We start from the raw sequence: 25,124 nt of genomic DNA on the forward strand, positions 1-25,124 counted from the left end.
CCGTCCTACTGATGTGAAGATCCTGCTGGCTCATACCAAATAAAGGCCAGTTTGGTTCACAATTTCAGTTGAATTTAAGCAACAGCAATCCTGTATGTGCAGGTCCTTTAAAATCCACTTCATGTTCATGCGCATATGCATATCACGTGTGGCAGCTGTAATCAGCCAGCCGCATCCCTTACCAGGCCTCACTCACCTGCTTCTTTCCGTCCGCTCTTCATGCGCAACTATTCCTCCATCAGTTAAAAAATATATAGAATTTAGCAATGATGGCGAGGGGGGGTGCAGACCCTGATGAGTCTTCTGTTAGATTTATACATTTGTTCCATTGGAGCCTGTTATAACCAAGAGCACAGGCCAGTTTGAGAATACTTTTTTTCAAGTTCACTGTCATAGAGCCTCTGAGTGTCAGAAAGAGAAAATAGACATGCATGATTTACAGCAAAGAAAGCATCTCGTCTCTAGCCTAAACAGTTAAGAAAATATGACCCATATTACCAGAGATGCCTTTTTATATAATTTCACAGACCATGTTGAGGGCCATTATAAAGTAATCCTGGATAATTATTAGTTTGATAACAGACAACGTCGTTCCAAAAAACAAAAAACAAAAATGACAACCAAAATACTCCTCTCTAGTGTTCTATGACAGTATACACTGAACAGTGTGAAGTAAAACTCAATGTGTTGTATTGAGTAGAAGTGTGTATTTCAGTGAGAGCGTTTTGCGTAACACAGAAAACAGGAACAAGCGCCAGGGGAACCTGACGAACAGGACACCAGGCCACTGATTTTATTTTCCCTCACCGCCGTGGCATCGTGAAACTACTCGATATCATGAGACAGTACTTGTCCTGGTATTGTATCGTTAGTAACATTTTGGTATTGTGACAACACTAAAACTGTGTGTGTTTTATGCTGTGTGTGTTTAGCGGTTGATAAGTGGCTTACTTAGTTCTCTCTTCTCTGCTTGCAGGAAGTTTGAGGAGCGCCCTCAACCACAGCGCTTAACAAGGTGAGTGAGTGCACCGACTCATACACACACGTCACACACACTCCCCACCTCCATTTCCCGTCTTCAGATAATTCATTACTATGAGCTTGGCCTATGAGCTATGGATCATTTCCATGTAAAAGGACCCTTGAGCACAAACATGAAGTTCATAGGAGCATATCGAATTGGGTGTCAAATGAAAGGTAATATGAAGTCTATATGAAGGCATGTATACATTTTTCAACCATTTTCCCATCTTAGAAATTAGGCATGATTTCCGTTCAAACAGATGGGAAAGGGATCTTAGAAAACAGCTACCAGAAAAGTCTTAGAAATGTATTAGAAATGCATCAAAACACAATTATTTTGAAGTAAAGACCCGTACAATATCAACACTTATATTTCGTTTTCGAGAAAGGATTTGGCTTCTGTGAGTTAAAAAACCCCATTGCCTTGTAATTCTGTTACCAAAAACCAACATGTCTTGTAAGATATTTTCTAATTTCTCTCCCTCATGAAGAGACAGGATAATGAAAGTTCACAGAAGTAACAACTAAAGGTAGACCTACCAATTAGTTATAGTGTTTCTACTGATATACATTTATGTTTAACAATTATTAAGTGATTCAATCTCGTCATTCTGTTACCAAATTGGTAGTGGAATTACCAAAACATCAGTAACAGAATTACTGTAATTGAATCGGTTACAATGGGAAATCATAGTAGTCACACACCACAGTTAGGTCAAAGTGAGAGTGTGTAAACAGTCTGGACATCCTCTCTCTCTCTGTGTGTCTCTCTCTCTCTCTCTCTCTCTCTCTCTCTCTCTCTCTTGACCTAACTGTGGTGTGTGACTACTATGATTTCCCATTGTAACCGATTCAATTACAGTCTCTCTCTCTCTCTCTCTCTCTCTCTCCTCTCTCTCTCTCTCTCTCCCTCTCCCTCTCCCTCTCTCTCTCTCTCTCTCTCTCTCTCTCTCTCTCTCTCTCTCTCTCTCTCTCTCTCTCTCTCTCTCTCTCTCTCTCTCTCTCTCTCTCTCTCTCTCGTTAATATGACGTCTCCTCTCTCTCGTTAATATGACGTCTCCTGGCTCTTACTGACAGCTACCCATTTAGCCCCCTCTTTCCATTTACTGTAATCAGCATCTGAGCACCGACTGACACCGGACGTTGAAAAGTAGTTGAAATTTGGGCAGTCCGCCCTAGCCTAGATTTCAACGTCCACAGATGTAGATCTTTGGTCCGGACCGGCCTTGAATTGGTCAAAACATAGACGTTCACGATTGGTGACCGGACCAAATCTGAACCAATAATAGACGTCTATGTTTTACAATTTTGGGCAGAACAGAACAGTGAAGCACTGTAGGGATGTGTTATTCAAATAAAAATATAGGCCTATTTTAACACACAGGCTTTTAAAATATCCATGTGAAGTTGTTACCTATAAAGATATGCCATGAAATTTCAAATTATTTTAATAAAACAACCAACTTTTTAATGTAATATTCATGACGTGCACGGTGCGCCTCAAAAACAAAGTAGCCATCACGTGTGTAGCTTGTTCTTTATGTTAGACAATAAAAGTGGCAATGAGGCTCAATGTGTAGTAAGTCCAGTGAGAGTTCACTAATGCAATGCAAGATGGAATAAAATCTACAAAATTAAAAGTTAGCAAATTGAGAATGAGTAGGATACAACGAGCAACCAACAGAGGTAGGCGGTTGTTTTATCTGACTGGGGTTGAGTGAGAAACAGGAACATGTTGCATGCACACAATAATGCGATTTATTCTGGATAGTGAAGTTAATATAATAGTTTGTTTCAAACATTTACACTCTATGCAAGAAGAACAATATCCCTAATAATCCTGTTGACATGGACACATCCGAATTATTTTTGCGAAGACTATTTGATTCCGAGTTGAGATGTATATTAAGTTTGTATGTGAAAACTATAAGATGGATACTTTTAGTTTTTCGGAACTCACTTCACTTGCACACGAGGGAAGCTTATGCTAACCGATTAAGCTGTTTACATGTTCTAATAATTTGAAAGATTATTCCGAAAAGCAGGTGTTTTAATCAGCATATGCATAATTCAATAATGGCCTTACACCAATTAAGATAAGCAGAGTAAGATGTTTACATGACTAATGCTATACTCAGCCTTCTGCCATAATGTTATATATCAAATCTAATTATTAGTGTGCATATAAACATAATCATTGTGGGCTACTACAAGTTAGCTACTTTTGGCTGTAGCCTAGTTGCCTTGGCATCTCTGTCTCTCACTCGGTCTGCTTGCTCCCAACACTGCCTCCTCTGCAGCGGCAGCAATAGAGCGCCAGACCCTCCCTCACGCAGCAGTGCTCAGGTTAAAAACATAAGTACAAAAATAAATAAACATGTATTTAAATGATCTTGATAGCTGACACATGTATGATACTATTCAAATAGTGAAAGTATTTCAAACCCCCTTCCCTAAAACACAGTAAAGTACAATAAAGTAAAAAATAATAATTGCATTGTAAAGTAAAGTAGACTTTACTGTATTATACTGTACTCTTGTACCAAACTCTATGATAATTGGATATACCTTTTTTTAATGAACAGAACAGATGCTCAATTAAGTTCTGTGTCCATACGTGTTAAGAGAAGAGCGAAAACAACATCAGTTGGCAACTCGCTTTGTGCAGTATGTCATAAAAAAATAAAAAAATAAAAACATGTTTATCAACTGACCCACAGATTTCTTCTTAAATAATCTTGTAAGTCTGCTGACTTGCACAGGCTTCAAGATTCCTTTTTAAGAGGTGTTTTCTCAACTATCTGCAATACAGGTATGATTGAAGAGTGAATCTGTTGTTAATCATGGGCTTTGCTACACAGAAAGCAGCAGTTACTACTCCATTGTTTTGAATTAAATCAGTAGACCTGTATCCTTATCTTTGAAAATACCTCATACACTATTTATGCAAAAGTAGTGGACACCTATTCAAGTTAGTGAATTTGGCTATTTCAGCTACAGCCATTGCTGACAGGTGTATAAAGTTGAGCACACAGCCATGCAATCTCCGTAGACACATTGGCAGTAGAATGGCCTTACTGAAAGAGATCATTGACTTTCAACATGACATCGTCATAGCATGCCACTTTTCCAACAAGTCAGTTCATCAAATTTCTGTCCTGCTAGAACTGCCCTGGTCAACTGTAAGTGCTGTTATTGTGAAGTGGAAACGCCTAGGAACAACAACGGCTCAGCTGCAAACAGCTGAGGACTGAAGCACGTAGCGCGTAAAAATCATCTGTCCTTTGTTGTAAAACTCACTACCGAGTTCCAAATTGCCTCTGGAAGCAACGTCAGCACATTAACTGTTCGTTTGGAGCTTTGTGAAATGGGTTTTCATGGCCGAGCAGCCACACACAAGTCTAAGATAACCATGCGCAATGCCAAGCGTCGGCTGAAGTGGTGTAAACTTCGCAGCCATTGGACTCTGGAGCAGTGGATATGCGTTCTCTGGAGTGATGAATCATGCTTCACCATCTGGCAGTCCGACGGACAAAGTTGGGTTTGGCGGATTCCAGGAGAAAGCTACCTGCCCAAGTGCATTGTGCCAACTGTGAAGTTTGGTGGAGGAGGGATAATGGTGTGGGGCTGTTTTTCATGGTTCGGGCTAGGCCTCTTAGATGAAGTGAAGGGAGATCGTAACGCTACAGCATCAATGAAATTCTAGACGATTCTGTGCATCCAACATTGTGGCTACAGTTTGGGGAAGGCCCTTTACAAAGCAAGATCCATACAGAAACGGTTTGTCGAGATCAGTGTGGAAGAACTTGTCTGTCCTGCACAGAGGCCTGACCTCAACCCCATCGAACCATTTTGGGATGAATTGGAACACCCGACTGCGAGCCAGGCCTACTCGCCCAACATCAGAGCCCGATCTCACTAATTCTCTTGTGGCTGAATGGAAACAAGTCCCCCATCATCTAAGCCTTCCCAGAAGAATGGAGCTTGTTGTTGCAGCAAATGATGGACCAACTCCTTTTTAATGCCCATGATTTTGGAATGAGATGTACCACAAGCATGTGTCCACATACTTGTGTTCATGTAGTGTAAATATCATTAGCTTCTATAACTTTTCAATCTGTTTTCTTTTGTCATATTTTGGACCAGAGAGAGGCTCGCTCTACTAGCCAACATATTGTTCCTGCAGTGAGGAGGATTCACCATCTTCGTTGAATGTTTTCATATTTTATCTGCAGTAATTGCCAATAAGCCTACCACATTAGTTAGCCAAATGAACAGGTCTCTTACTGATCTGATTCAGTAGGCTACTGATGAGACACTCACTTTAACGTCGCTGTCTGCCAAGACCTGAAGTACTTTTTTTATCGGAAATACAAACAAGATCTTTAGTTTACTTGTCCCGATGCGATACCATGGACATATAACTATGTTTTATGATTTTTGAATGGCAAGGATGTATGAGATCGACTTTATTCAGTCAGTTTGACACCATTTATAAACTAGTCCAGCTTGCTGTTCATCAATCAAATCACAGTAATCCAATGCGCCAGCACTTTGTGGCTTCATATGAAACATGCAAAATAAAATATATATGGGATGTACAAATTGACTCACATAAACGATGAAGTAGCATCATGCTTTCTCCCTCCATGTAAACAACACACACACCCAGTTACCGGGAGGCGGGACAGACAGCAGTAGGTCAAACCAGCAGTGTTTCCCTGTCAGTTTTCACTTTGACTGACGTGCCTGTCCTATAAATAGATCACTAGAAGATGCATATCGTTCATTTTAACGGGACAGGGCTCGGCTGTCGTCGTTTAGTTTTACAAAGTTATTGCTCATCCACGTTTCCACTTCACGGAGATAGTCAACAGAGGTGGAGTTGTGTTTTGTGTGGATGTAGATTTGTGTGAAATCTGAGTCCAAATTAATGGGTGATCTGACAAGAGGTAGCATGTAAATACTTAATAATGGTCCTAACACTGCGCCTTGTGGGACAGCTTGTCATGCAGGGGCAGACCTGCATTTGCCAAGGGAGACAAACTGTAGTCTGTCAGATATTTAAGAGTGGAACCAGGCAAGGGGTGTTCTAGAAGGGGTGTTCTGCCTTTCCGTGAAGTCAGTTAAAATGTGTGTCAAATGCTGTAGACTCCACTCAAAATCAAATCACATTTTATTCGTCACGTGCTTCACAAACAACATGTGTGACTAACAGTGGGGAAAGTCTCCTTACAGGCTCTTTCCAACAATGCAGAGAGATAGAAAGTAAAATGCATAAAAGTAATAACAGATGCACATTGAGGAACAACTTGGCTATATACAAAGAGCAACCAGTACTGAGTCGATGTGCAGGGGTACGAGGTAATTGAGGTTGGTACAGTACAGAAAGTATTCATACCCTTTGACTTACAGTATTCCACATTTTGTTGCTACAGCCTGAATTCAAAATGGATTTAAAAAAAAACATTTTAAAAAGCTCACCCATCTACACACAATGACAAAATGTGTTTTTGGACATTTTTGCACATTCATTGAAAATAAAATACAGAAATATCAAATTTACATAGGTATTCACACCCCTGAGTCAGTACTTTGTAGAAGCACGTTTTACACCTGTGAGTTTTTCTGGGTAAGTCTCTAAAAACTTTCACACCTGGATTATACAACAATTGCCCAAAATTTGCCTTGTGTTTTGGGTTATTGTCCTACTGAAAGGCGCGTTCATGTCCCAGTGTCTAGTGGGATGTTTTTGCCTATGCTTAGCTCCATTCTGTTTATTTTTTTTTATCCTGAAAACAGTCCTTAACAATTACAAGCATAACCATAACATGATGCAGCCACCACTATGCTTAAAAATATAGAGAGTAATTTGCCACAAACATAACACTGTATTCAGGACAAAAATGTAACTGCTTTGCCACATGTTTTGCAGTATTACTTTAGTGTCTTGTTGCAAACAGGATGCATGTTTTAGATTTTTGTTTTATTCCGTATAGGCTGCCTTCTTTTCACTCTGTCAATTAGGTTAGTATTGTCGATTAACTACAATGTTGTTGATCCAACGTCAGTTTTCTCCTATCACAGCCAAACAACTTTATAACCGTTTTAAGGTAACCATCGACAACATGGTTAAATCCCTGAGCGGTTTCCTTCCACTCTGGCAACTGCGTTAGGAAGTACGCATGTATCTTTGTAGTAACTGGGTGTATTGATACACCATCCAAAGTGTACTTAATAACTTCACCATGCTCAAAAAGATATTTGACGAATAGGTGCCCTTTGCGAGGCATTAGAAAACATCTGTGGTCTTTGTGGTTGAATCTGTTTGAAATTCACTTCTCGACTGAATGACCTTACAGAAAGTTGCATGTGTACAGTGCAGAGATGAGGTTGTCATTCAAAAATCAGGTTGAACACTTATCGCGCACAGTGATTCCATGCACCTTATTATGTGCAAATGTTTACTCCTGAACATATTTAAGCTTGCCACACATAACCAAGGAGTTGAATACTTATTGACTCAATACATTTCAGCTTTTGATTTTTAATTAATTTGTAAAGATTTAGAAAAAATGTCATTCCACTTTGACATTATGGGGTGTGAGTAACTATTAGCTAGTTAGCCACCTATTGAAATTGAACTTCAGTTCATGAAAATAAATTGCTAGCCAGTTACTTAACTTCTTATAGTATAGGGGACGCTTGCGTCCCACTTGGCCAAAAGCCACGGAAAATGCAGTGCGGCAAATTCAAATAAAATGATATAAAAATCAAACTTTCATTAAATCACACATGTAATATACTATATTAAAGCTACACTATTTGTGAATCCAGCCAACGTGTCAGATTTAAAAAAGGCTTTATGGAGAAAGCATAAGAAGCTATTATCTGATGGCACAACAGTAAACAAAGAGGGTAGCTTATTTCAACCCTGCAGGCGCTACACAAACGCAGAAATAAAATATAAAACATGCCTTACCTTTGACGAGGTCCTTTTGTTGGCAGTCCAATATGTCCCATAAACATCACAATTGGTCCTTTTGTCCGATTAATTCCGCCCCTATATATCCAAAATGTCAATTTATTTGGTGCGTTTGATCCAGAAAAAAAACAGCTTCCAAATTGCGCAACGTCACTACAAAATATTTAAATAGTTGCCTGTAAACTTTGCCAAAACATTTCAAACTACTTTTGTAATACAACTTTAGGTATTTTTAAACGTTAAAAATCGATCAAATTGAAGACTGGTCTATCTGTGTTCAATACAGGGAGACAACAAACCAAGCTACTTTTCAAGTCTTGTGCAACTCTCAACAGTGTTACGCAGGTCCTAGATGGCCTTACTTCTTCATTGCACAAAGGAATAACGTCAACCAAATTCCAACGACTGGTGACATCCAGAGGAAGCGGTAGGAACTGAAAACAAGTCCCTACGAAATATCATTTCCCAATAACAACTCACTGAACAGAACAGAGACCCCCCCCCCCCCAAAAAAAACAACAACATCTGAACGGTACGTCCTCGGGGTTTTGCCTGCTACATAAATTCTGTTATACTCACAAACACGATTCAATCAGTTTTAGAAACTTCAGAGTGTTTTCTATCCAAATGTACTAATAATATGCATATCTTATATTCTTGGCATGAGTAGCAGGAAGTTGAAATTGGGCACGCTATTTATCAAAAAATGAAAATGCTGCCCCTATACCGTACGAAGTTAACCCTGTTGCCCAAAGTTAACGTTATAAGCCGCCAGCTGGCTAGTAAGGCTGGGTTATGGACCAGGTTATGTGTTGTGAAGCTAGCCACAAAAAGGATTTGGCACAATAGTGGAATTTGCAGTGTTCCTTCAAAATAAAGGACCTATTTGACAGTTATGCAGAAGGTTACAATTGATGAAATCATGCCATATTTAGACTAGATAATGTTAAACAAGGTTGGAATGTGAAGCAATGAAATGGGGTATCAGTCTACTCTGTGACACCCACAGAACACATTTGTCTAGCTCTTTATCACGTGACTGTTGTGTATTGACATTCACATTGCAGTGTACAGCTTTACCAGGATTGGGGATCAATGAAATGGGGTAACAGTCTACTCAATCCCCCTTGATATTTTTTCGCAACGTCCTCCTCAGTGTTATCAGTCTCAAACATCCACGCAGTATTGTTTTTCCTCTTGAATAGTGTTCAATACACATCGGTTGACATTAAATGTGGCTCAATTCACAGTTGTTTCAGAGTCCCGCAATAAGAGCTACAATGCTAATGTTCTCTGGGTGTCACTGAGTAGACTGATACTCCATGTCATTGATCCACAATCCATAGGTAAGGCTGTACAGTGAAATAAGTATGCCCCCAATGCAATTCTAAAGTATAATACATCCAGTGTGATTTCAAAAGATTTGTCAAATTAACATATTGTCTTTTGTTGATTTTTATATAACATTCCAACCTCGTTTAGCATGATTATGGCACGATTCTACTATTCGCATAGGTTTGCATCACTGTCACTGACATACTTTTATTTTGAAGGCTAACCGCCAAGTCCACTATTGTGGCTAATCCTTATTTTGGCAAGCTTCACATAGATGGGTCCGACCACCATTAATCAAATAAGAACTGTCTTATAAATTAGGGTTATTTTATATGATGACACCTAGCTATATAGTTTGCTAGCTAACTACAGTTACTGAAACCGATTGTCGTTTTGCTATGTTTTTGGGGAAGAACATTGTTTGCATCCATGAGCTAGCTAGCTTTTTTAATTATGTGGCGTGCAGTCATATTCCAGTCATGATTGTTCAACAAGCTTATTTGACTCTTCAAATAGTGTTATTTGGTCTCCCAGGTGGCGCAGTGGGGTAAGGCACTGCAACGTAAAAAATATTCTTAGTCTAATTGATAAATAACACACACGCTGTCAATAAATCTCCCCTGAAACTTTAATATTTTAGCCTTACAAGGTTATAGATAAACATGTTGTTAGTTACCTTCCTTTGAAGTAGCCGACTTTATCCGTTTGATCCCTGATTCATTGAATTAAGGAATTATTTTATAAAGACAAAGGTTTTGGTTTTGGTTGTAATTGTAGTGTTATTTTAAAGTCTACGAAGGGTGGCCAACCATCCCCCAGGAGAACTTGTGTTTCAAGACGGGCTTGAATATGCAATGAAGCTAATAGGCAGAGTGTAGCCTTGTTGGTCTGATTCTCTATGGGGGGACGGGACAAGTGACTTGAGCTTTCGGTCCTACTTGCTTTGAGGTGGCATCACCATGAAGAAAATTACATATCAGGTACCCATGATGTAATTTTGTTGTTTCAATACAATAACCAAAATAGATTTTTCTTTTCAAACTCAAGGTGTCGTGATAGCTGACACCGAATTTGACACCCAACGTTTTTTGGAAAACGTGGTCGCATAATATTTGAAAAATATATTTGACTCTAATTCTGTTTCCAAAACTTTATCTCCACAGTTCTTCCAGTAGATGTGTTTTTGTGAAATTTTCAGTGTAAAGTTGACTTGTTAAACTTTGAAAAACAAATGGTATTTGTAATGCCATTGCTGTGGAATTGCCACTATAATACTATCATAATAGTAATGAGAACCATCTAAGCTTATTTCTTCACTGAGATAAAAGTAACAAGTATTGAATGAAATCGAAGATTCGATGTTTAAAGGAAGATATCAGACACATTTCAGTGTAATTGTTTTTATTGACTGCATAGACTGCTCACAGTTCAACAGGGGTTGTCATGCATGGTAATGATTAGGGATGGGATGTTGTTAAAGTGAGCTGTTTTCCATCCCTCTCTTGGATGTCTGTAGCGGTCAGGCTAGTTAGTGTGTATGAAAATAAAAATAAAGTGTTGAGGACAGGATACTGAGGTCACAGCAGGGGTTCAGTCCAATGGTCCTTTTGCTCTGTTGGTCAGCCAGCCTGCAGAGAGAGTGGAGGATTGCCTGACCATGACCGCCCTCTCCAGCTCATGGTTTTAGGGAGGGGGGGTGTGTGTGTGTGTGTGCACCTTCCCATTCCTGACTGTCTCTATTGCTGAGCCTTCGGAGCTCCCTGAAGAGCACGTGAGTGTTTTAAAAAAATGTTTGTTTACGCGTGCCGCTCCAAGGGGGAAATGAGGGGTTGTGCATTCACTGGAACACACAAGCGTCGTATTGGAGAGGGCCCCGGACTCTACCTTTTTGATCTCTTTCCCTCTCCATTCATGTGCTGCCAGTCCCCTGGATTTCATTGGCCTCTCCATTTGTCCAGGCTTTATGAGTGCCCAGATAAAAATGACATGCACAAAACACATGTTACTGACGATCGGGAACACGCAGAAAGACGCTGGTTATTTCAGAGTGTGTGTGTGTTTGTGTAGCCGAGGTTGTGTTGCAGTAACCCCGAGTGTGGCCCTGTTGATTTTTAGTTTGGCAGTGATGGGGACAGCTAAAAGCCCGGGTCCTCCACGAGCTGCTAAGGACAGCTACGTTTTGGGTCTTTTAGGGCCCCACTGTCAGCCAGGCTGTCCAGCTGTTCAGATGGAAAATACAAGGCAGTACACAGCTGGAAAAGCTGCCTGGTTTAGTTGCTTTGGAAAAGAGACTCGGTCTCTTATGTTTCGGGGGAAATGCCTTCGACAGTTGGGCTCATTCTGAAAATCAGAAGCTGTGATCTAAATGCTGTAAGATATGAATCCATCTTAGACTTACAAGTAGGTTATATGAATGTAGGGATCATTTATTATATTTGACATTTTAGTCATTTAGCAGACACTCTTATCCAGGGGCAAATAGGGTTTACTGCCTTGATCAAGGGCAAATCAATAGATTTTTCACCTAGCCTGCTCGGGGGATTTCTAAACATTTATTTGTTGTTGTGAATTTAATTGACATCATCACAAATGAAGTTCACATCGGGGGGGGGGAATTAAAATTATTTAACAGCCTATTCTCAGCACACAGTGTCTTAAAATCAATAGAAGGGGATATGCAGACTGAAGTGAGAAACTGTCAATGTTTTCATTTAACCCAAGCTCCTGGGTTGAGAACGCGCGTAATGTCCCCTTTGTGACCAAAGTGTGTGCACTAATGGGGGTCTAATACTCTAAATTGAGCTGTGTGTGTGTGTGTGTGTGTGTGTGTGTGTGTGTGTGTGTGTGTGTGTGTGTGTGTGTGTGTGTGTGTGTGTGTGTGTGTGTGTGTGTGTGTGTGTGTGTGTGTGTGTGTGTGTAAGCGTGCCTCTCCCCTAGCTGCAGGTCCACAGGGGGTCTGGGTGAGACGCTCTGACAGATGTACTGGACAGATGCCTGTCTGCTCTACTTTGCCCCGCTGCAGCTGTAGCCCGGCTTAACCTAACACACACACACACAATTACTGACCCCCACTTTGCCCTTTGTGTTATCTGTATAGCTCCCTTTCTCTCTGCATCAGTGGTACACAAAGTAATATCCCTATTGCTTGTTGGTTTTCCTGTCATATAGCTCCTCACTGTTGCTCGATGAGTCTGACTGTTGGATTGTTTAAACACCATGCCTTGTTTTCATTGCGTGCCTAGTTTTGCTGTCCAGTATTCTCCTATTCAGTTCTCCTTTTTGACGTGCTATCTAGTGTGGTTGCGTGCCTCATGTCTTGTTGCATGCCTCTTTTGTTTGTGTGTTGTTGTGCTGCGTGTCTTGGTCATCTCTCGTTGCGTGTGTGTTTTTGCGTTTGTTTTATAGAGTACCCTGTAGCCTGTGTGAGTAGCCTGTGTGTACTGTGTCTCACTGGGGCACATATCTGTCACTTCCTCTCTCAAATCAGATGACTCAGGTCATGTAGTCCCCCCACCCCTCTCGTTCTTCCTCTGTGTGTGTGTGTGTGTCCATCACACAGTTTTTTTTTAAATAGCGTGTTTGTGTGTGTGACCTTGTGCGTGTGTATAGGAAGTTTAGTTGGAGCTGTATCCTGGCCAGTGTGGCCGCTCTGTATTCGGGATACTCTCATTTCTCCTTACAACTGTTAGCTGCTCTTTTCAGGAAACATGGCCTAGACAGACAGAGGCTGATGTGTAATTAACTACTCAACAGTTCTCCAATAAAGGGGAGCAGGGAAATATACTGAAAGTGTGAGAGAGAGAGAGAGAGAGAGAGAGAGAGAGAGAGAGAGAGAGAGAGAGAGAGAGAGAGAGAGAGAGAGAGAGAGAGAGAGAGAGAGAGAGAGAGAGAGAGAGAGAGAGAGAGAGAGAGAGAGAGAGAGAGAGAGAGAGAGAGAGAGAGAGAGAGAGAGAGAGAGAGAGAGAGAGAGAGAGAGAGAGAGAGAGAGAGAGAGAGAGAGAGAGAGAGAGAGAGAGAGAGAGAGAGTGCGTGTGTGTGAATGCTGGGTGAACTTGGCCCTGTGCCGTCTGGCCCCCTTCAGGAGTGCGAGAGATGAATGGTGCCTACCCCACACACAGAGTACTGAACGCCCTACGACGGCAACCACATCTCAACCATCACCCCTCATCCACGACGGCTGCTGCAAACTTGGACCACTTCTGAACCAAGAACATTTTTAAACATGGGACAGCTTTCTATCTATAGGACTAGCCATTTGTAACCAGGATTGAAATGCATTCAAACACTTCATTGGTTTTTGACCAATGCTACTCCCAAGCAAAGAGACTTCAAAATGAATAAGGATCTCTCTGTGAAGATCTGTTTTTGGAATAACCCAGGGCCTTTTTTTGCTTTAACTTTAACTCTCTCTCTGTCTCTCTGTCTCTGTGTGTGTTGTAGCCTGTTTTTTAACGTTTGGATGCAGGGATGTGTTAGTGGTTTTCTGTCAGCAATCTCTCTTATCTTTTCCTTTTTCTTCCCTCTATCTCTCTCTCTTTCTCTGTCTCTCTCTCGCTGTCTCTCTGTCTCTGTCTCTATGTCACATGAGTTTCACAGGGCAGCAGCCATATTGGTGAGGTGGCAACAACATACTCCATGACCCACACACCTCATGAAAATTCCAATTTAACCCACACACTTCCTCAAAAGTGAAATCTGAAACATTCATTTCCTCCTTGCCCCGGCAAGTCAAGGTACTAGGTACAAACACATCCGACCAACAAGCAAAACTGGCTTCACCGATATGGCCGCTGTTTTTTTACGTGTTATTTCTTACATTGGTACCCCAGGTCATCTTAGGTTTCATTACATTCAGTCGAGAAGAACTACTGAACATAAGAGCAGCGTCAACTCACCATCAGTACGACCAAGAATATGACTTTCGCGAAGAGGATCCTGTGTTCTGCCTTTCACCCAGGACAACGGAATGGATCCCAGCCGGCGACCCCAAAAAACGACTTCGAAAAAGGGGAAAACGAAGCTGTCTTCTGGTCAGACTCCGGAGAAGGGCACACCGTGCACCACTCCCTAGCATTCTCCTCGCCAATGTCCAGTCTCTTGACAACAAGGTTGATGAAATCTGAGCAAGGGTAGCATTCCAGAGGGACATCAGAGACTAACGTTCTTTGCTTCACAGAAACATGGCTCACTGGAGAGACTCTATCGGAGACGGTGCAGCCAGCTGGTTTCTCCACGCATCGCGCCGACAGAAACAAACATATTTCTGGTAAGAAGAGGGGTGGGGGCGTATGCTTTATGGTTAACGTGACGTGGTGTGGCCACAACAACATACAGGAACTCAAGTCCTTCTGTTCACCTGATTTTAGAATTCCTCACAATCAAATGTAGACCGCATTATCTACCAAGGGAATTCTCTTTGATTATAATCACAGCCGTATATATTCCCCCCCAAGCAGACACATCGATTGCTCTGAACGAACTTTATTTGACTCTTTGCAAACTGGAATCCATATATCCGGAGGCTGCATTCATTGTAGCTGGGGATTTTAACAAGGCTAATCTGAAAACAAGACTCCCTAAATTTTATCAGCATATCGATTGCGCAACCAGGGCTGGAAAAACCTTGGATCATTGCTATTCCAACTTCCGCGACGCATATAAGGCCCTGCCCCCCCCTCCTTTCGGAAAAGCTGACCATGACTCCATTTTGTTGATCCCTGCCTACAGACAGAAACTAAAACAAGAAGCTCCCGCGCTGAGGTCTGTTCACCGCTGGTCTGACCAATCTGATTCCACACTCCAAGACTGCTTCCATCACGTGGACTGGGATATGTTCCGTATTGCGTCAGACAACAACATTGACGAATACGCTGATTCGGTGTGCGAGTTCATTAGAACCTGCGTTGAAGATGTCGTTCCCATAGCAACGATTAAAACATTCCCAAACCAGAAACCGTGGATTGATGGCAGCATTCGTGTGAAACTGAAAGCGCGAACCACTGCTTTTAATCAGGGCAAGGTGACTGGAAACATGACCGAATACAAACAGTGTAACTATTCCCTCCGCAAGGCAATCAAACAAGCTAAGCGTCAGTATAGAGACAAAGTAGAATCTCAATTCAACGGCTCAGACACGAGGTATGTGGCAGGGTCTACAGTCAATCACGGATTACAAAAGGAAAACCAGCACCGTCACGGACCAGGATGTCTTGCTCCCAGGCAGACTAAATAACTTTTTTGCCCGCTTTGAGGACAATATAGTGCCATTGACACTGCCCGCATCTAAAACATGCGGACTCTCCTTCACTGCAGCCGACGTGAGGAAAACATTTAAATGTGTCAGCCCTCGCAGGGCTGCAGGCCCAGACGGCATCCCCAGCCGCGCCCTCAGAGCATGCTCAGACCAGCTGGCTGGTGTGTTTACGGACATATACAATCAATCCCTATCCCAGTCTGTTGTTCCCACATGCTTCAAGAGGGCCACCATTGTTCCTGTTCCCAAGAAAGCTAAGGTAACTGAGCTAAACGACTACCGCCCCGTAGCACTCACTTCCGTCATCATGAAGTGCTTTGAGAGACTAGTCAAGGACCATATCACCTCCACCATACCTGACACCCTAGACCCACTCCAATTTGCTTACCGCCCAAAAAGGTCCACAGACGATGCAATCTCAACCACACTGCACACTGCCCTAACCCATCTGGACAAGAGGAATACCTATGTGAGAATGCTGTTCATCGACTACAGCTCGGCATTTAACACCATAGTGCCCTCCAAGCTCGTCATCAAGCTCGAGAACCTGGGTCTCGACCCCGCCCTGTGCAACTGGGTACTGGACTTCCTGACGGGCCTCCCCCAGGTGGTGAGCGTAGGCAACAACATCTCCACCCCGCTGATCCTCAACACTGGGGCCCCACAAGGGTGTGTTCTGAGCCCTCTCCTGTACTCCCTGTTCACCCACGACTGCGTGGCCACGCACGCCTCCAACTCAATCGTCAAGTTTGCGGACGACACAACAGTGGTAGGCTTGATTACCAACAACGACGAGACGGCCTACAGGGAGGAGGTGAGGGCCCTCGGAGTGTGGTGTCAGGAAAATAACCTCACACTCAACAAAACTAAGGAAATGATTGTGGACTTCAGGAAACAGCAGTGGGAACACCCCCCTATCCACATCGATGGAACAGTAGTGGAGAGGGTAGTAAGTTTTAAGTTCCTCGGCATACACATCACAGACAAACTGAATTGGTCCACTCACACAGACAGCATCGTGAAGAAGGCGCAGCAGCGCCTCTTCAACCTCAGGAGGCTGAAGAAATTTGGCTTGTCACCAAAAGCACTCACAAACTTCTACAGATGCACAATCGAGAGCATCCTGTCGGCTCTATCACCGCCTGGTACGGCAACTGCTCCGCCCACAACCGTAAGGCTCTCCAGAGGGTAGTGAGGTCTGCACAACGCATCACCGGGGGGAAACTACCTGCCCTCCAGGACACCCACACCACCCGATGTCACAGGAAGGCCATAAAGATCATCAAGGACAACAACCACCCGAGCCACTGCCTGTTCACCCCGCAATCATCAAGAAGGCGAGGTCAGTACAGGTGCATCAAAGCTGGGACCGAGAGACTGAAAAACAGCTTCTATCTCAAGGCCATCAGACTGTTAAACAGCCACCACTAACATTGAGTGGCTGCTGCCAACACACTGACTCAACTCCAGCCACTTTAATAATGGGAATTGATGGGAAATTATGTAAAATATATCACTAGCCACTTTAAACAATGCTACCTAATATAATGATTACATACCCTACATTATTCATCTGATATGTATACGTATATACTGTACTCTATATCATCTGCATTCTTATGTAATACATGTATCACTAGCTACTTTAACTATGCCACTTGGTTTACATACTCATCTCATATGTATATACTGCACTCATTACCATCTACTGTATCTTGCCTATGCCGCTCTGTACCATCACTCATTTATTACATTTACATTTACATTTAAGTCATTTAGCAGACGCTCTTATCCAGAGCGACTTACAAATTGGTGCATTCACCTTATGACATCCAGTGGAACAGCCACTTTACAATAGTGCATCTAAATCTTTTAAGGGGGGGGTGAGAAGGATTACTTTATCCTATCCTAGGTATTCCTTAAAGAGGTGTGGTTTCAGGTGTCTCCGGAAGGTGGTGATTGACTCCGCTGTCCTGGCGTCGTGAGGGAGTTTGTTCCACCATTGGGGAGCCAGAGCAGCGAACAGTTTTGACTGGGCTGAGCGGGAACTGTACTTCCTCAGTGGTAGGGAGGCGAGCAGGCCAGAGGTGGATGAACGCAGTGCCCTTATTTGGGTGTAGGGCCTGATCAGAGCCTGGAGGTACTGAGGTGCCGTTCCCCTCACAGCTCTGTAGGCAAGCACCATGGTCTTGTAGCGGATGCGAGCTTCAACTGGAAGCCAGTGGAGAGAGCGGAGGAGCGGGGTGACGTGAGAGAACTTGGGAAGGTTGAACACTAGACGGGCTGCGGCGTTCTGGATGAGTTTATGTATCTTTATGTACATATTCTTTATCCCCTTACACGTGTGTCTATAAGGTAGTAGTTTTGGAATTGTTAGCTAGATTACTTGTTGGTTATTACTGCATTGTCGGAACTAGAAGCACAAGCATTTCGCTATACTCGCACTAACATCTGCTAAACATGTGAATGTGACAAATAAAATTAGAATTTGATTTGATTTTCAAGTCTTTATACCTCTATTCTCCTAGAATTTGTCGCTTGGGCACAGATCCAGGATCAGCCTACCATCCACATATCCTAACCGGGTCCATTAAGTGGAGAAGTGTGAAACTGAACTCTACATTTAAAGTATATGCTCATGAGCTGGCCCTCTCTGAGCTGGATTTGTCTGAGCTGACTTGAGTGGGTGGTGTATGTAGGCATCTGTCCTAAGCCATAAGGGAAAGTGGGATCTACCATTCCACTATCAGATAAGAGGGGCAATGTTTGCTTTTTGTATGAAATAGGTTTTGATATTACTTAACTGTTTTACTGGTAATGGAGACATACATTTCTGCCAACAAAATGACTTTTTTTGCGTGTGTGTGTTTCAACTATTTAACTTTACTAGAATGGTTAAAAGGCTGCTAAAATGTTTCGTATCTGGGGTTTTTTTGGCAAGGAAAAATATAATATCGGTGCATCCCTAATTTAGACCGTTTGGAAGTTTTATTTTCCTCTGCTTCGAAGTGCAGTGTGGGTAGAAAAAGTGATTGTTGTTCTCATTATGAAATTATCAACTTTTCCCTGTATATCTTACAATGGCCATACACACTAATTGTTTAGAGCAAAACTAGTGCTGACTGTGAACCTGAACAATCAAAATAAAATCTAATGTAGCCTAAGCCCTGATCAGCTGGTAGGTATAGCCAGATGAGTCCTGTCTCAGGCAGTTGCTTAGGTGACTTTATTCCGGTAATAAACAAATCAAATCTAATATTGGCCAGCCATTTTACAAACATTTGAATGCTGAAGCTGAACACGGCCTGCGTCTCGGTGGTCAGCGTGCGAAGCAACACACAGTGTTTGACTAGGCTGCTGATATCGACTGGGTTGTTAAGCATGCAAAATGACTTGTTGATCAGTGAAATGGTGACATGCTTAGTTCGACACTGAAGGAGAGGACGCAGCAGTTGTCACTAAATATATAAGTCTTTTCGGGAAAGTAGATTGAAAGTAATATGTGCAAAACATTTGAGTGAACCGGTGATTCGTAATGTTTTAGTCGTTTTTAATAACCGATCATGCATGCTACGTTTGGATTGGTTTGGGGTCCCACGGACCAACACATTCGCGTCCTAAACAGGGACCGATGTGTATTGGTGAATCGTTCCATCCCTACTGTAAGCATGACATCATCATGTGGGGCACTGAGCGAGCGTGTTCCTCTGTAATCAGTCAGGGCTGTGGGCTCCAGGGTGGGCCAGGGGTCAGGAAGTGTGTGTATGTGCGTGTGTGTGAGGGCACGCCCAATGCCCAGTCTTGAAATATCAGTGAAGGGGATCACCATAGCATCAGATGATTATAGGCGCTGCTGAGTAGTATCCATTTTGAACTCATTAAAAGAAAGGAAAATAATTTGAATCAAATGCTGCTGGATTTAGACTTGGCTTTGGTTTGGACTATGTTCTCTCTCTGAACCTCTTTCTCTCCTTTCTATCCCTCTCTCTCTCTGGCCTAGCCCTTTCCACTATGGGTTCGTGAAGTGCAGTAACCTGTGGTTCCACCCCCTTGCTCTCCCTCCCTCCCTCCTTCGCTCCCTCCCTCCCTCCCTCGACAAATTCTCAATGGGGCCCTTTGCTTTCCATAACAAAGGCTTCATTCTGTAGCTAGAGGACTCCTGATATCTCCAGTAGTGATAAGTATATTTTTTTGTCCTAATCTGTTGTGGTCTAGTACTGTCTTTTTGTTAGCGAGGGTCATCTACTTTAAGTGCTGCCCGTTTTCCCAGTAGCCTACTTGGTGTGTGAACTGCTGACTGCTCATAACTTGCAGATGATTGTTGACACATCAACTGGGATTAAGGGGCAGGGCAATTTAATACTCGCTATGGACTTTCTTCCCTCCTTACTAGCACTGACTTTATTGGGAAAGAATGTACTTACTGTGATATGTGGTTGTTCCAACTAGCTATCTTTAGATGAATGCACTAACTGTAAGTTGCTCTGGATAAGAGTCTTCTAAATGTCCAAAAAATGTAAATGTGAAGGCCTGTCCAACCCATGCGTGTGGCAGAGTGGAGCAGAATGTAGAAGTGTGTGTGTGTGTGTGTGTGTGTCCCTCTCTGGGCCCACGAAGCACCCGGGCATGTCAGGTGTCACTGACATCTGTGCAAATGGGGCCGTTTTTTAGCTGTGTGCTTCTCCGCTAGTACACACACACCCACTCTTGTCACAAAATGTTGCCACTATGTTGAGCAAGCTCTCACACACAGGGGGTGGATTATTGCGATTGCGGGGTTCACGTAAGGATTTAACATTCCAAAAATATTGAACTTTTTTTTGTGTGTGTGTGTGTGGGGGGCCGGCATGAGAATGTTTTTGCTTAGTTGACAAAAGTAATTGGAGCACGGACCTTGCAACATTTTGACACAAGATGTGGATTCTTTGGTGGTGAGCTCAGGGCTTTAGTGTTTTTTCTTTTTCCCTCTCCTCTCTTTCTTTCCTCTCTCTCCTCTCCTTCCCCCTCATTAAGCACTATCCCTCTGTGCCTCCCCCCTCCCGCCCCCAACTCAGCCCAGCTGGAGAGAACATAGCTTGTTGCCCAAAGTGTGTGTGTGTGTGTGTGTGTGTGTGTGTGTGTGTGTGTGTGTGTGTGTGTGTGTGTGTGTGTGTGTGTGTGTGTGTGTGTGTGTGTGTGTGTGTGTGTGTGTGTGTGTGTGTGTGTGTGTGTGTGTGTGTGTAAGCAACATATCCTTCAGCACACCAGAGAATTGGCTAGTCAAAGTGAAACTTGTACGCTTTTCTTCCTCATCTCATGTTCCTACCTCTCTATGTTTCAGGTGTTAGTTTTAGTGACCCCAAGTTTTCATATGTTCCAGTTTTTTAGTCTCATCTATTTCATCTTTGTCGCGTCTGTCATCTAACTTTTTATGTGAATGGATGAATAACAAACCTCTTTCTCTCGCTCCTCTCTCCTTCTTTCCGTCCCTCTCTTTCTCTCTCCTCCCCTCTCTTTCTCTCGCTTCTCCTCTCAGGGAAGCGATGCGGAATTACCTGAAGGAGCGAGGCGACCAAACTGTCCTGATCCTGCATGCAAAAGTTGCACAGAAATCTTATGGCAATGAAAAAAGGTAACCAACCACCACTTAGCCTACACACCACTTTCCATACTCTCCCACATACCTCACACATTCCATACCTAGAAAGGCATGTTGAAGAGTTCCCGGTTTCAATTAAATTTGTGGGTTAATAGAATGGACTAAAAGGCAGTAGAGAAAAAAGCAAAGCCACATTCCAATGTGTCTGTGTGTGACGTTGGTGTTTTGGCCTCTCCGGCTTTCCATTTCCCACCGCGGGTCAGACGGGGAAGTGAGCATTTAAGTTCTCTGCAGGGCACATTCAGGTGAAGGCCATAGAGACAGAGGGGTTAGGGGTGTAGGGCATAGCGAATAAGAGGTTAAAGTGTAGATGGCAAGGGGATGGTAAGGTTAGGCAGGTAGGGCACATTCTTGCACCCCAGACATTCAGGTGAAGGCCATAGAGACACAGGGGTTAGGGGTGTAGGGCATAGGGAATAAGAGGTTAAAGTGTAGATGGCAAGGGATGGTAAGGTTAGGCAGTTAGGGCACATTCTTGCCCCCCAGACATGTAGGGCAAAAGGGTTGGGGAGCACACTGAGATAAGTAAAGGGTAATGAATTGAGAGAAGTGGGTAAGATGTTGCCTAGTAGGTTGGGTTAGAATGGTGGAGTGTGTGTGTAGAGAGTAATTCAGCTGTACTTAATATGGTCATCCTGGGTGAAGTAAATAAATAGATATAGGGAGTTAGACTGAAAGGGTTTGAGCTCTGGCTGCCATTACACCAGGACTATCTCTTAGTAAATCAGGAGCTCTCAGCCAACACTGTGACACCTCCGAGATTTGGAGCACGGGAGAGGAGGAGCAGGTGTGTGTGTGTGTGTGTATTAAATAGAGGAATTCCTCCACTCTCCATGCTCCTCTCTGGTTAAAGTTGCACTGACTGGGGCCCTGGGGTCGAGATGTGAGTGAGGCCCATTTTGGGGTCTGACCCGTTGTAGCAATGCACCCAGGGATACATCAGACCTCCAGTCATTCCAGTTTTCATAATCGGTCACAAAGCCTAATATACAGGACATTTTATACAGGCCCCATTCCCCTCATCTACCACTTATTCGTGAACTATTGGAGTCTACAGTTTGACTCGACTGTAATGCATCTGTTTAGTCTGTGTTTAGTCCCTGTGGTTCACTCACTGGAACAGGTCCAACTTCCAACATGAGAAGTGTATGCTGGTGTTGCGTGGATGATCACTGTTACACAATCATATAGTCACACACACACACTTGTGAGTTAGGGTTTGATTCTCAACAGACCAAACCGATTTTTGGGGTCAGCTCGCTGGGTGTGTGTCCCCTTCTGTATAAGGAAGACCTGTCCAATACATGGCATGGCTGTGTGTGTTGACAGTGTGTGTGTTGATACACAAAGGAGCTCTGAGCATGAAGGATTTGTGTGTGTGTGTGTGTGTGTGTGTGTGTGTGTGTGTGTGTGTGTGTGTGTGTGTGTGTGTGTGTGTGTGTGTGTGTGTGTGTGTGTGTGTGTGTGTGTGTGTGTGTGTGTGTGCGTGCGTGTGTGTATTTGTGTGTGTGTGTGTATTTGCGTGCGTGCTTGTATTCACAGGGGTTTTCCTCCGAAAGCTCCATCTCCTTTTTTCTCTTCTGTTGTAGGAGGTGAAAGTAGACGTCACTCTCACACAGACTCGTGTTATGTGTCACTCACCTCATCAGACGAGACACACAGTCTCATTTGACAAAGTCATATCGAGAGCAACATAGACTGCCGACTTTCCTCTTTTCCTCACAAGCTCCTACAGATAAAGCACTTTGGTTTGGTTGAAGAGTCATCTAAACTAAGTGTGGGGGATTTCTTTAAAATAAAATAGGGGAATTTATTATAATTATTTTCTGAAGTGACATGACTTTATAAGATGCCGTCGAGGACCACTTTGAAAACGAGCGCTGTAATTAATACTTTCAAGTGATATCCTTTGGGTCCACCATGTACATTTTGTTGTATATGTCTGTTACCCAAAATAAATTAAATTCAATAGCAAACTAGTAAAAGTGTTGATTTTGGTATCTCTATTTTTCTCCTGACCTGTCTTGCTGATAGGCTGAGGTACTGGCTAAAATGCAAGTTCTCGTCAGATTACAGCTCGCCAAATGGGTTATTATAATAACATTTCACCCCCCTTAAATTAAACAACGTTGTATAGGATTTAAGTAGATGTTTTCCCAAGTTGTCTGTCACGCAAAGAAATCGGCTGACACTTTATTCCCAGTGCAATGGCTGCCGCTGTATTTTGATACAACAGCACCATCTAGTGGCAGAAAGTGAAACATTAATAAAATGTCTTTTTTTATTTTTTATTTCACCTTTATTTAACCAGGTAGGCTAGTTGAGAACAAGTTCTCATTTGCAACTGCGACATGGCCAAGACAAAGCATAGCAGTGTGAGCAGACAACACAGGGTTACACATGGAGTAAACAATTAACAAGTCAATAACACAATAGGGGAAAAAAAGTGGAGTCTATATACATTGTGTGCAAAAGGCACAGGTGGTAGGCGAATAATTACAATTTTGCCGATTAACACTGGAGTGATAAATGATCAGATGGTCATGAACAGGTAGAGATATTGATGTGCAAAAGAGCAGAAAAGTAAATATATAAAAACAGTATGGGGATGAGGTAGGTAAAAATGGGTGGGCTATTTGCCGATAGACTATGTACAGCTGCAGCGATCGGTTAGCTGCTCAGATAGCAGATGTTTGAAGTTGGTGAGGGAGAAAAAAGTCTCCAACTTCAGCGATTTTTGCAATTCGTTCCAGTCACAGGCAGCAGAGAACTGGAACGAAAGGCGGCCAAATGAGGTGTTGGCTTTAGGGATGATCCGTGAGATACACCTGCTGGAGCGCGTGCTACGGATGGGTGTTGCCATCGTGACCAGTGAACTGAGATAAGGCGGAGCTTTACCTAGCATGGACTTGTAGATGACCTGGAGCCAGTGGGTCTGGCGACAAATATGTAGCGAGGGCCAGCCGACTAGAGCGTACAAGTCGCAGTGGTGGGTGGTATAAGGTGCTTTAGTGACAAAACGGATGGCACAGTGATAAACTGCATCCAGTTTGCTGAGTAGAGTGTTGGAGGCAATTTTGTAGATGACATTGTCGAGGATCGGTAGGATAGTCAGTTTTACTAGGGTAAGTTTGGCGGCGTGAGTGAAGGAGGCTTTGTTGCGGAATAGAAAGCCGACTCTTGATTTGATTTTCGATTGGAGATGTTTGATGTGAGTCTGGAAGGAGAGTTTACAGTCTAGCCAGACACCTAGGTACTTATAGATGTCCACATATTCAAGGTTGGAACCATCCAGGGTGGTCATGCTGGTCAGGCGTGCGGGTGCAGGCAGCGAACGGTTGAAAAGCATGCATTGGGTTTTACTAGCGTTTAAGAGCAGTTGGAGGCCACGGAAGGAGTGTTGTATGGAATTGAAGCTCGTTTGGAGGTTAGATAGCACAGTGTCCAAGGACGGGCCGGAAGTATATAGAATGGTGTCGTCTGCGTAGAGGTGGATCGGGGAATCGCCCGCAGCAAGAGCAACATCATTGATATATACAAAAAAAAGAGTCGGCCCAAAGATTGAACCCTGTGGCACCCCCATAGAGACTGCCAGAGGACCGGACAGCATGCGCTCCGATTTGACACACTGAACTGAACTCTGTCTGCAAAGTAATTGGTGAACCAGGCAAGGCAGTCATCAGAAAAAACGAGGCTACTGAGTCTGCCGATGAGAATATGGTGATTGACCGAGTCGAAAGCCTTGGCAAGGTCGATGAAGACTGCTGCACAGTACTGTCTTTTATCGATGGCGGTTATGATATCGTTTAGTACCTTGAGCGTGGCTGAGGTGCACCCGTGACCGGCTCGAAAACCAGATTGCACAGCGGAGAAGGTACGGTGGGATTCGA

General features: G+C 43.2%; 1 protein-coding gene across 3 annotated transcripts in view; it reads left to right on the forward strand.

Annotated features, from left to right (window-relative positions):
• LOC124007683 (recombining binding protein suppressor of hairless) overlaps window positions 1-25,124 on the forward strand; it is a 107,394-nt gene that overhangs the window by 59,284 nt on the left and 22,986 nt on the right. For all 3 annotated transcript variants that reach the window (XM_046318370.1, XM_046318372.1, XM_046318373.1), the window contains 2 exons: window positions 977-1,015; window positions 21,112-21,207. In XM_046318370.1, the coding sequence (XP_046174326.1) occupies window positions 977-1,015; window positions 21,112-21,207 (135 nt within the window). The remainder of the gene's footprint in view (window positions 1-976; window positions 1,016-21,111; window positions 21,208-25,124) is intronic.

Source organism: Oncorhynchus gorbuscha, linkage group LG21, assembly GCF_021184085.1.
Source record: "Oncorhynchus gorbuscha isolate QuinsamMale2020 ecotype Even-year linkage group LG21, OgorEven_v1.0, whole genome shotgun sequence".
NCBI lineage: Eukaryota > Metazoa > Chordata > Actinopteri > Salmoniformes > Salmonidae > Oncorhynchus > Oncorhynchus gorbuscha.